The sequence below is a fragment of the Mirounga angustirostris genome, unplaced genomic scaffold (genome assembly GCF_029215605.1).
Source record: "Mirounga angustirostris isolate CCGP_5_RB_7025 unplaced genomic scaffold, mMirAng1.0.hap1 SCAF_13, whole genome shotgun sequence".
NCBI classification, from domain to species: Eukaryota; Metazoa; Chordata; class Mammalia; order Carnivora; family Phocidae; genus Mirounga; species Mirounga angustirostris.
Genome location: NW_026991721.1, coordinates 36,874,326 through 36,887,839, shown reverse-complemented (window position 1 = coordinate 36,887,839; position 13,514 = coordinate 36,874,326). Strand labels below are relative to the sequence as shown.

General features: G+C 34.8%; 1 protein-coding gene across 3 annotated transcripts in view; it reads left to right on the top strand.

Annotated features, from left to right (window-relative positions):
* The window catches only part of PRMT3 (protein arginine methyltransferase 3), a 139,148-nt gene that overhangs the window by 18,251 nt on the left and 107,383 nt on the right, over positions 1-13,514 (top strand). For all 3 annotated transcript variants that reach the window (XR_010406921.1, XM_045894009.3, XM_064576731.1), the window contains exon 9: positions 7,223-7,344. Coding sequence is in view for 2 of the 3 variants with exons in the window: in XM_045894009.3 (XP_045749965.1) it covers positions 7,223-7,344 (122 nt within the window). In the remaining variant the exon portion in view is untranslated. The remainder of the gene's footprint in view (positions 1-7,222; positions 7,345-13,514) is intronic.

Genomic DNA, 13,514 nt, shown 5'->3' with positions numbered 1-13,514 from the left:
GCTTTTTTGTGTGCTTTTTATATGTTTTACAGCAGAGACTAAGAATTTTTTTATGTTTGGTTTTTATAATTATACCCAAATGCTGGAACAATTTTTTTAATATGTCTAAGAAACCACTTTGTTTCCCAAGAAGCAAATATGTTACTATTAAAAATTTTGCTTTATATTTATCGTTGGAGTGTACCCAGATTTTTCTTTTATTTTTTCATTAATATGTTGTAGAGAAATTAAGTATGTACTGGCCTGGACATCATTAGTCCTGCCTGGCTTATCAGGAATGAGATATATAATAATTTTAGACAAGTGGGTGGATCTCTTTGGGCCTCATCTGTAAAATGAAATCATTTTAACCCCTTCTGGTTTGAAAATTTTATGATTATTTTAAATTGTAAAAGCAATGGTTTTGAGCCATCTTTTCATAATACTTTTTGATGCAAATACTATAAGAATTTGTTAAGTGAAAGTAAGTTAGAAGTATCTTTTCCAGTATGCTTCTGAATAGACTCTTGTCTTATATAAAAATATACTGAAAAGGCACAAATACTTATAATTAGAAGATTAATCATTGAGAAATTAAGTAATTCTGAATATTTCTATGTATATGGAATGCATCTTAGTGGATTCGTAGACATACACAGTCCTTTCTGCTTCTGGTTTTTAATTTGTAACGGTATTATAGAAATGTTACGTATATATGTTATGCATTTTCAGACAAAATACATGCCCATGGAAAATACATAATGTTTCAGTTATTTTGTGCTTTACTTCTCTTACTGAAGACATTAAATCTGCCGAAGTCAGAAAACAGCTTATAAATAATTTGGGAGTATTTTTCCTTAGCAGTTTCTCTAAAATGCTTTCATTTAAGTTAATCAGTGTGTAATTAGTTTTGCTTAGCATTTACGGCTTCTCAAAAATATACTGCAATGTAAAATATTATACCTATCAATTTTTAATTCCTTAAAAAACACTTTCAGGGTTTAATTTCTGTAATTAACAATATTAAATAATCTAGCACTTTCATATTTTTAAATGATTTGGGATACTTTATTATACTATGGCTACAGATTTAGAAAATTTACTACCATGTATTTAAGTAGCATTTGATAATTTATATATTGCTTTCAAACATGTTGTGTCGTTGTCACTGTATAGTATACCTATAACGAGGCAGGACAGGTATTTATCTCCTTTTGCACATGTAGATATTTGAGACCAAGAGGTTAATTGACTTGCCCTAAAACAGGCAACTAAACCAAAAACAAACACTTTCCTCCTAGTCTAGTGTCCTTAACCTTGTGCCACTGCACTTGAAACACGATTATGTTAAAATAGAATGAATAATTAGGGTGGGATGCATTCGTTGTATTTTAATTGACATTATTTTTCATATTTAGGTCATACGATTTTTGTGTGCCATGATAAAATATGTTCATAAAATTATCTTTTTTAAATGTATGAAATAACTTGTTTTCCTTTGTTTTATTGCCATTGTTTTTGTTTGCTTTTATCTCCATTTGGTAGACAAACTTTATACGATACTAGCTTCTATATCATATTATGTAGTACATAGTAGAGATTTATTTTTCAAAAAGATGCTTATAATGAAAAATGTGTTTCTTCCTTCCTTCTCTTCCTCCATCCCTCCCTTCTTGCCTACTTTCCTTTATTCCTCTCTTAGTATTGTTTGAATTCACAAACCTCCTGTGGAGGCCATATGGTTTCTCAGATTTAATTTAATTTGGGTGGCATTTAATCATGTTTTCACGCACTCATAATTAATTTCTATTTGTAGTCCATTGAAGAAATTCACAGTTAGGTGCCTTCACTATGCTTTTGATTATTATCTACAGTTAAATTGATTCACTTTTTTTCTTTTCCTTTTTTTTCCCTTAGAAAAAGGAATCAAATTCCTTCATTTTATAAAATAATGTTAGTTTATTCTGTCATCATTTTTACCTTCCTTTGATTCTATCAAGTTTTAAGTTTTAGTTTATTACCTAATTTTGAGTAGGTGTAATAAATAATTAATATATAATTAAAAATATTTTTAAAAATATAGCTTTAGAAGCAGATTGGCCTATGTTTGCATGTTAGCTTTACAAATTACCAGCTTTATGATCCTGGACCTGTTCCCTCCCCTCTCTGAAGCTCTCTCATTTGCAGAATGAGGATTAAGTAAGACTTTTTTTTTTTTTTTAAAGATTTTATTTATTTATTTGAGAGAGAGCACATGAGAGGGGGGAGGGTCAGAGGGAGAAGCAGACTCCCTGCTGAGCAGGGAGCCAGATGTGGGACTCGATCCCGGGACTCCAGGATCATGACCTGAGCCGAAGGCAGTCGCTTAACCAACTGAGCCACCCAGGCACCCCATAAGTAAGACTTTTATATATACACACACACACACACACACATATATGCATATGTATATAAATTATGTGTGTGTGTATTTAGGGTTACAAAAGAACACATACTTTAATTGGAGTATATGGTATATATCCCTCTGTACTTAGCTTTCTTCATTCAACAACTTTTCTTAGAGATGATTCCTTAATTAACATTCTTTTAATGGCTTATATGTCCGATGTAAGAATGTCCATAAGTTTTCATTTTTAATACTAGAAACAATTCATATAAAAATATAAAATATTTAAATTTGTTTTTAATATATGTGAGAGTACAATAATAAGTTAAATTCCTAGCAGTGGACTTCCTGGGTCAAAAAAGGTTATTTATACCTTGGATGGTTTTAGTGCTGCCAGCCTGTCTTTCCATAAACGGTGTGTGATTATTGATATTCCCAGTCACCATTGCCAAATACTGTAGTATCAAACTTCTAAATTCCACACTGACTTTTTATTTTTAATTTTTAAATTTTGCAAATATCTTATTTCAGTGTAAGTTTCTGGGAATTTATCACTTATGATTGTGTTATATATTTTTCCACTTTTATTTTATGCCATATAATATTTCAAACTAATGTACTATAAGTGCATATGCTATCTATTATAGTATTTTCTTGCTGTTATGGTTAACACATTTTATTTGTAACTTAAGAAAATGATTTAATTTTGTTTACAATGTCGTATAGTTTCCACCTTAAAATCCTTAACTTTTTTGTATGTTAAAGTAGTTATGTTAAAATGTACTGACTCAACTCTGGACGGGGCACATGTACAGGAAATAGATTCTCCCTCTGAAAGCATATATAGGGCCTTGTCCTTCTTGGAAGGGCACAAGTTAGGAGACACAGAGTAGTAACCTTTTGACAACTTTATTTCTTCAACAAAAATCAGGTTGTTTAGATTTTCTCTCTTTTGGAGTCAGTTCTAGTAAATTATGTTTCCAAGATATAATGGAATGAAGCACTCCACTCGTAACAGTAAACAATACAGAGATAAAATGCATACGAACAAACTTAAATAATGTGCAGGGCTTATATGAAAAAACTTTTTTTAAAAATCTGAAGAACATGATACATGATTTAAACAGTTTGAAAGACTGTGTTCTTGAGTAGGAAAACTCAAATTTTCCATTTTCCCTAAATTAACTTAGAATTTTAGCTCAATCCCCATAAAAATACCAAGACTTTTTTTAAAAAACCTAGACAAGTTTATTCTCTTGTTTTATGAAAAAATAAATATATAAAATTCTCCAGAAACACTGTGAAAAAAATTTTGCAGTGAGGGTGTACCAGCCTTACTAGATACTAAAACATTCTGTAAAGCTTCTGTAATTAGAATAATTACTGGCACATGATGATGTAAACTAATGGAGCAGAATAAAAATCCAAAATATATACAGAAATTTTCCTTAATGCTCAAGGTCCCTGTCTTAGTCCATTCAGGTTGCTGTAACAAAAATACCATGAACTTAGGGGCGCCTGAGTGGTTCCGTCGGTTAAGCGTCTGCCTTCAGCTTAGGTCGTGATTCCGGGGTCCTGGGATTGAGCCCCTCATTGGGCTTCTTGCTCAGCAAGGGAGCCTGCTTCTCCTCTCCCTCTGCCCCTGCTCGTGTGTGCTCTCTCTCTCGCTCACTCTCTCTCTCAAATAAATAAATAAAATCTATAAAAAAAAATACCATGAACTTAGTGGCTTATAAACAACAGAAATCTGTTTGTCACAGTTATAGAGGCTGGGAGGTCCAAGATCATGGCACTGGCTAATTCTGGCGAAGGCCTGCTTTGTGGTTCATAGAAATGCCTTCTTCCTCCAGAGAGGAATCTGTGTGGGGCCACTTTTAGAAGGGTACTAATTCCATTCATGAGGGCTTTGCCCTTATAACCTAATTACCTCCCCCAAACCCTCATTTCTAATACCATCACTTTTGGTTAGGATTTCAACCTACAAATTTTGGAGGGACACAAATACTCAGATCGTAACAGTCACATATCAAATTAGTAGGGGAAACACAGACTGTTTATAGCATGTTGGAACAGTTGATTAGCCATCTGAACAGAAGTACAGTTGAAACCATACCTCTTAGTATATACTATGATAAAAACAAACTTAATGAAACCATAAATGAACTAGAAGGAAATATATGAGGATGAAATAGGGAAGAAGATGGGGAGGGTCAGTCTAATTATGATCAAAATCCAGAAGGAAGCCATAGAAGACATGACTGATGAGATTTACTGTAAGTAAAGAATTTCTACGTTGCAAAAGTCACTGTAAGCTGAATCAAAAGACAAAAATATATGCTGAGAGGAACATTCCAAGTTATATTATAGAGGTCTAATCTACTTCGCTTACAAAAAACTGTTATTTGACAAGATTTATAAGAAAATTTTGATTAGAAATTTGATAAGAAAAAACAACTGGAAAATAGGATATTAAGTACATAGTTTACAAAAAAAAAAGAACCACAGATGGCTCTGCAACATAAGGAATGATGCTAAACCTCATGACAGTGGAATTGCATGTTTTAACTAGACCAATATATCATTATTTTGTACTTGCAAAATTGGCAGAAAGCCAAAAGTTTCATTATATGTTCCATAGGCTAGCCTCAACTGTAAGGCCAATAGCACTTAAAACATTGCTGGTTGGATTGTCCTATGGAAGATAATTTATTTGATTATGTCTGCCACGATTACAAGTATGTATATTCTCTCTGACACAATGTTTTCACTTTTAGGAATATAATCTATAGATTTATTCATGTGTGAATGGGGTTGGGTATAAGGTTATTTATAGCTTTGATTATCATAGTAAAATTTCAGAAACTACCTAAATGTCCATCAGTAAAGAACTAGATCAGTAGATTCTGGTACAGCCATAGTATGGAATCCTATACAACTGTATGAGAGAAAGAAGTTCTGTAAATTGATACAGGAAGATCTCTACATTACATTGTTAGATACAAAAAGCAGTGTGTAGCGAGGGCAGTGGGTATGCTTCCATTTGTGTAGAAAGGGGAAGGAAAAAAATGTATGGTGTTATATTTGCATAGAAAGTCTCTTGAAGGATAAATAAGAAATACAGTTTTTGGTGTGTAAACTATGTGACTATATTACCTAGTTGAAGAATAAAATAATTCTTGAACAATTTAATAAATTCTTAATTCTAGTTCGATTTTTCTTACAGTAGCTTCCCATTACTCAGAATAAAATCCAAAAGTTCTATGGGATATGGCCCTTCTTAACCCCTGACCTCACCTCCAAGCAACCTTTTCTCACCCAGCTTAGCCACATTGGTGTTGCTGTGCTTTGCCTTTAATATCGTCCATGGCCAGAAGACACTCCTCCAGATCTCTGCATGGCATGCTCCTTTATTGCCTTCAGTTCTGTGCTCACATGTGTCAGAAACATATTCACAGACCTATTGAAGATTCTGAAAAGATGTATCCCCTCTTCCCTGCTCTAACCTCTACTCTGATGCTTGATTTTTCTTTATAACACTACTACCTGACATTATTTTGTATTTGTTTATTCATTGGTCTTCTCCACAAGATGGTAAGCTTCATTAAGACAGGGACTTGGTCTTGTTTGGCTATATCCCATGACTGTGATCAGTGCCTGCTCTTAACTGTGAATATTTACAGGAGAATACTGAAATCATTCCATTTTTTGGGATAAGTGCATAGGATTTAGACCATCAATAATGAAAGACTTAAGGCACTACAGTTTTCAATAATTTCACAGAATAGTATATATCTCTTTGTACTTTGCTTAATGTGTGTCCTCAGCAATTTGTTTTTGTTTTTTATTGACAAGCAGGTTTCACTATACTATCCTGGAAATAACATGCAGTTCTTGATTTAGAAATAATTGCTTTTTACCTGTTCCCAATATCATCTTAAACTTTGGTTCTTACTACCTTCACCAATGGTAATGAGTATCATTTTTATTTATTTTTATTTTTTAAAGATTTTATTTATTTATTTGAGAGACAGATATAGTGAGAGAGCACAAGCTGGGAGGAGAGGGAGAAGCAGGCTCCCTGCTGAACAGGGAACCTGTTTCGGGGCTCGATCCAAGGACCCTGGGATCATGACCTGAGCTGAAGGCAGATGCTTAACCAGCTGAGCCACCCAGGTGCCCCAAGTATCATTTTTAAAACTTATATTTTGAAGTTCTGGAAGCCAATTTATTTTTATTGTACCTGTATTGTTTAAATGAGTTGAATATTTAATTTTGGAAATGGAGGGGATATGACAATATTCTACATGTAGGATTCCTTTATAAGCATTTTTTAGTTGTATTGGATCAGGCTATCCTGCTTAAGTTATTTCCTGCCTTTCAAACTTGAGAAAGTTTATTTCTGCTAAAATTTAGAATTACTAAGCCTAAATTAGAGCATGCAGACAGTAGGGAAATTAGAAACAGAATACTTCCCTATTAAATCTGTGGAAATTGCTTATTTCATATAAAACATCTCTTAATTTATATTGTTGCATCTGATTGTAGCAGAATATGGCCAAACATGCTATTGAGAATATGAAACAACTGGCTTAGTCGTTGAACACAAGACTCTTGATCTTGGGGTTGTAGTTCAAGCCCCACGCTGGGCATAGAACTTATGTACACCCCTCAAAAAAAGAACTTAAAACAACCCATTGTAATGATACCTTCAGTTTCTTCAAATAGAAATTACTACCATCGTCGATCTGTAAAATTTTAAAATTTCGTGGTCTGTTCCTTGCCAGTAATGTCAAAATATATGAATGGAACGTAAAATACTAGACCTTCTCAGTAACATCTGTTTTTTTATTACACCAGGTAGTTCTGGATGTTGGTTGTGGAACTGGAATTCTCTCTATGTTTGCAGCTAAAGCTGGGGCAAAGAAGGTTCTTGGAGTTGATCAGTCTGAAATACTTTACCAGGCAATGGATATCATAAGGTAGATGTATTTTAAGGCTTGACTTAAGATAATTTTTAAATATGATGATTTGACAGGTCTTCTTGTCCTTAATAGCTATCTAGTGCAGACTCAAGATGTGTCTTTTAGTAAAAATTCATTCCAGAATAATAAGATTTTAGGTTAGATTGAGCTAGGCATGTTTGAGCTATAAACAATCTTTTCACAGTTCTCATTGATGAGAATTATTTTTATATAATTTCCTCTTTCCAGTTATGGCTATAAATATGCTAATTATAATAATACAAAATTAGAAATCGTTGGCATATAGGGTAATATTGTTAGAAGACTCAACAAAACTGAATATTTATTTCAGTAATGTTTCCTTTAGCAAATAACAATCAGACTAAAGACTAAGGGTTATTTTTTTTTCTTTTTTACAACACTAACCTTTGTGCCTCCTTCAAATTAAAATAAGTAAATTCCGAAATGACTACAAACAAAGCAGAGTGGATTAGTTTATCCCCTAAAACTTAATTTTATTCTCTAAAAATATCTCCTCTCTTTGAGGAATTAAGTTAGGTTAATCGATCAAGGATTGACTTTACAATTGGCTTATGTCGCAGCAAGGCCTTTTATTTGAACTACAGCTTATAGAACTAGATTTCTTTAGCTGTATACTTAACAAAGCACCTTAGACTTGGAACTTAGGAGTAATTTTCAGAGTAAATAACTAATAGGAACTTCTCAGCAATTCTCTCCCCCACGGCCTCCCCCTGCTTTGTTGAGATATAATTGACACATCACATTGTATAAGTTTAAGATAATACAATGTATTACTTCGATACCTTTGTTTATTATAAAATGACTACCACCATAACATTAGCTAACACCTCCATTGCATCATGTAATTACCATTTCTTTTGTGTTGAAAACATTTAAGATCTACTCTCTTAGCAACCTTCAAGTATATAAATACAATATTACTAACTATAATCACCTGCATACATTAAATCCCCAACAAGAGTTCTTAAATGTCCTCCCATTGATACTTACGTTCTGTTCTTAAAATTGGTTAATATTAATTATTTCTTAATAGTGTTAAATATAGTTATGTAAGATGTTTAAACTTTTAGATATTATCGCATAATGTAGAAGTGTAGTGTTGTGGTTCAAAGTGCAAGGTTTGAGTCAGGATTGGTTTGAAACCTCACTCCTACTTACCACTTATTTGAACTTCAGTTAAATTATATCTAACCTCTTTGACACCTGCTATTTCACTGTCAAAATAAAAATAATAATGAATACCTCATATGATTATGAGCAAGGTAAGTTACAAGTAAGATACACATATAAATTTCTTTGGCATATTGCTTGGCACGTAATAGTTACTCAAAAGTTAACTACTATTAACAAGTACCAAATTAATGTTAATGAAAAAATTACATTGATCTTGCTTAGATTTTTCATAGTTCTGGGTTTGTGGTTATTATTTTCATACTGGAGAAAATGGTGTATGTGTTGCATATATATAGGCAACTCTGTAATCTAGTGAAGTTTTTCCTAGTTCTTAGGATACCAGTAAGGACATCATCATCATTTTGGGGTTTCCATAAAGAGCACCCTCACTTGCTTGTGCATTGCCATCCAAACAAATATGAGAACCAGTGTTCTAAACAAGAGATTGTTTTAGAAGAATTATCAAAGACTTATTGTTGATAGGAAGATTATGATAAGATATTTCTATTTGAAGCTCTAATCTTATAAAAGACCATGTACATTTATGTATTAATTTTTATTTTTGGTTTCTACAAAGTGAGACTAGATGTGCTCTCATTTTAATTCCTTTATGGAAGAAAAGGATAGTGATAACACTCATTTTACTTTGTATTGTTTTGTTTTGTTTCATTTTATTTCACATAGAATTCCTAGTGCCTTTTTAGAAATATCTTTATATAATGATTATATTCACATTCATTGTATATAAAATTTACTGCTGCAGTGTATGGAACTTTTGCATAGGGCATTTATTGAGAATGACTTAGCACTCAGTTTTAGGTACTTCATTTTAATAATAAAAATTGCTAACATTAGCACTGTATTGAATTTCCTTTGAGGTAGATATAATTACAGTATATGATTATCCTTATTATAGAGATTAAGAAATTGTGGCAGAGATTAAGTAAATCTCCTTATTTCTTGTGGAGCCAGGATTAGATCCCAGGCAGCCTGACTCCATAGTTCATCTTCACAGCTAATCTACTGCACTGTATCTCCGTTTTACTACTCACAGGGCATGTGTTAGTTGTATTCAGTAATTTGCTTTACTTAGAACCGATAGAGTTTGAAAATCAGACCTTTTTGCTTTAGATAAATTTTGTTTTGGATAAGCCAACATTAAACTGTTTCTTTGGAGATACTGTCCTTTGCCTATTTATATTGTGAGAAAGATAGTTATTTCCATAGTGTCTATAAGCATCTCTCCCTTGTCTTTCGTTTGAAATTTTGAAATTTATACTGTTGGGTAAAAGAACTTCTGTTCTTCTATTTGTGAGTGTCTCTCTAAAAGGATATGCAGGAAACAGTTTACTGTTAATATTCTCACAATTTACTGGCTCATTGTTCTACTGGTTGAGGAGGCAGCATAGCATTTCTCTCAGCATCTAGAATCACATGACTTGGTTTCTGGTTTTGTTTTTGATTAATTAGCTACATAATAATGGGAAAATTACTTCTTTTTTTTTTAAAGATTTTATTTATTTGTTTGACAGAGAGAGGCACAGCGAGAGAGGGAACATAAGCACGGGGAGTGAGAGAGGGAGAAGTAGGCTTCCCGCCGAGCAGGGAGCCCGATGTGGGGCTCGATCCCAGGACCCTGGGATCATGACCCGAGCGGAAGGCAGACGCTTAACGACTGAGCCACCCAGGCGGCCCGGGAAAATTACTTCTTTATTCTCTGGTTTCTTCCTTTATAAAATGAGGTTGATGGTGGTAACTATCTCATAAGTTTGTTATAAGGATTGAATCCATTTATGGTGCTTTACAAAGTGGCTGGCGTGTAATTGCTTACTAAATTTTATCAGTAATTGTAATATTATTAATTAGTAGTAAGAGTGGTATGTTTAGCTTGGTACCAGTGCCTCAAATAATATTTTATGTTTTGTTGGTTATGTTTCTAAAATAATCATTCATTGTAGCTATCCCCCCAAAATATGGTGACTCTGTTTTCTGCATTTTTTTTCAATTATTCATGGTCTCTACTCTCTTATACCATTAAGCTTCAAGCTTTGGCCAGTTTTATTCTGTACTCACCCTTGAAATCTACTCCCAACTTCTCTCTCTCTCTTTTTTTTTTAAGATCTTCTTCTTCTTCTTCTTCTTCTTCTTCTTCTTCTTCTTCTTCTTCTTCTTCTTCTTCTTTTTAGAGAGAGAGAGAGCTCATGCATCCATGGGGGGCGGTTGGGAGAGACAGAAGGAGAGAGAGAGAATCTCAAGCAGACTGCATGCTGAGCACAGAGTCTGACCTGGGGCTGGATCTCATGACCCTGCGATCATGACCTGAGCTGAAGTCAAGAGTCAGACACTCAACTGACTGAGCTACCTAGGCACCCCCTCTCAACTTCTCTTATACTTGTCTATTATTGTATATTGGAGCTTTCTAGAATTATCATCAGTCAGTGAAAACAACTCTTCCAATTAGCAGGCTGTGAGTTGTCTTTGCTCTTCTGAGGCTATTTTGTCAGAGATCTGTACATAGCAGAGTTTCTATAAAATTCTGTAAGCTTATATCTGTAAAAAAGCACTTTAAATTCTAAGAGGGACACTTTTTTTTTTTTAATATTTTATTTATTTGACAGCGAGAGAGGGAACACAAGCAGGGGGTAGTGGGAGAAGGAGAAGCAGGCTTCCTGCGGAGCAGGGAGCCCGATGCAGGGCTCAATCCCAGGACCCTGGGATCGTGACCTGAGCCGAAGGCAGACGCTCAACCAACTGAGCCACCCAGGCGCCCTGAGGGACACTTTTAAAATGCATTTTTCATTACTTTTTTTTTTTTTTAAAGATTTTTTATTTATTTATCTGAGAGAGAGAATGGGAGACAGAGAGCATGAGAGGGGGAGGATCAGAGGGAGAAGCAGACTCCCTGTTGAGCAGGGAGTCCGATGCGGGACTCGATCCCGGGACTCCAGGATCATGACCTGAGCCGAAGGCAGTTGCTTAACCAACTGAGCCACCCAGGCGCCCCAATTTTTCATTACTTTTAAATATATTTAGTTTACAGTCCTTGAATTACGTTCAAAATATGATAAAATAGTTTGTGTTCCTTTATTTAAAAAAGAGATCTAATATTTCTAAAGAAATGAGTTTAGAATGGGGTAAATACTGATTTTAATGTAAACTGACATGTATATTAGGGCATATATATATATGTCACATATAAATATATACATGTTTGGCCTTAAGAAGGTCAAGCTTGCAGTTTTGAGGTTGCAGACATGAATAAAGTAGAATATAGGTTTTCAAAGATGTTGTATTAGCAGGGACAAATAGAACGCAAAGTGAAATATGGAAGGAAGGAAAATTGTTTCTTATTCGTGCTGTTGTACTTTGAACTCTTTAGTGAATGATCATTTTATTTTATTTTTTTGAAGAGATTTTTTTTTTTTATTTGACAGAAAGAGACACTGAGAGAGGGAACACAAGCAGGGGGAGTGGGAGAGGGAGAAGCAGGCTTCCCGCTGCCCAGGAGCCCGATGCGGGGCTCGATCCCAGGACCCTGGGATCGTGACCTGAGCCGAAGGCAGACACTTAACAACTGAGCCCCCCAGGCGCCCCGTGAATGATCATTTTAGAAACATAAACTTACCTAAGGATAGTAGAGCTATTGAATTGCCAGACAATTGTATACTGTATTCACCCTCAGGAAGCAGGGATAGCTTCTGGTAATATTTTTACCATTAGTTGGGCTGCCTTTGGCTTCTCATTGACTCGGCCATGGAATAGCTCATTATTCAGACTTCTGCATATTATTGCAGAGGAACTTTCATGAGAAGGTTGATCCATCATACAGCTACAATGCAATACTTTCAGTCTCACTATGACATTAAAGATGCAATCTTTTATATTGCCTGTATCTAGAATGCTGTTAGAAATGAAACAAAGAAAAGCCCAGAGAATATTTGATCTGTTGTCATGTTTATATAAGTGTCCTCTGGATTCTAGGACAGGAGCTGTATTTTCTTAATCTTTTTATTCCGAACACCTAGCAAAGTGTCTGATTCACTGCAAATGCATAATAAAGGTCCTTGAGAAGAATGAATTTAACATAATGATTTTAAAGATAGTGGTAGCCCCTATATCAGATTTGGAACAAGATCACAAAATATACCAGGATAAGTTCTTGAAATAAGGATGTTCCTTCATATTTTGTTTCTAAATTTAATAGAAATAACATAGAAGAGTGAGTTAAAGCTGCAGAGAATTTTGAACAGCTGATAAGGCTAAAATGGTAAAAAATATATTTGCTGCTCATAAGCCATAGAATTCTTATGAAGGTAATGAAGGTGATCAAGGCACTGTACAAGAAAATTAAATTCATTTCTTTTCCCACCCCACCAAACCCTTAATTTCCCTCCCACTCAGTGATCCTGTTTGAAGGTCTCATGACTACCCAGTAGTCCAGTAGTTGACTGGGAAAACTCCTAAAACTCAATATAAAGTTGTATTCACAGTTAAGATTTATTATAGCAGAAGACACAGTTCAGGGACAGCAAGAAAAAGATATCCATCAGTAAAGAGGTCATGTAGAGAGAGGCTCCCAAGTAATCCTTTCTTTGCAAGAGTCACACAAGATGTACTTTTCTCTCTAGCTGCAAGTCTCAGACACATGTAAGATGTCTCTGCCTGACGAAGTTTGCTTGAGTTTTAAGAGTCCATAGTTCTCAGGGCACCTGGGTGGCTCAGTCGTTAAGCGTCTGCCTTCGGCTCGGGCCATGATCCCAGGGTCCTGGGATCGAGCCCCACATCCGGCTCCCCGCTCCGCAGGAAGCCTGCTTCTCCTTCTCCCACTCCCCCTGCTTGTGTTCCCTGTCTCACTGTGTCTCTCTCTGTCAAATAAATAAATTAAATATTTAAAACAAACAAACAAGAGTCCATAGTTCTCAAAGAGAGCTAGTCATACAGGCACCTGCTCTATGACCCGCCCCCCGCCCCCC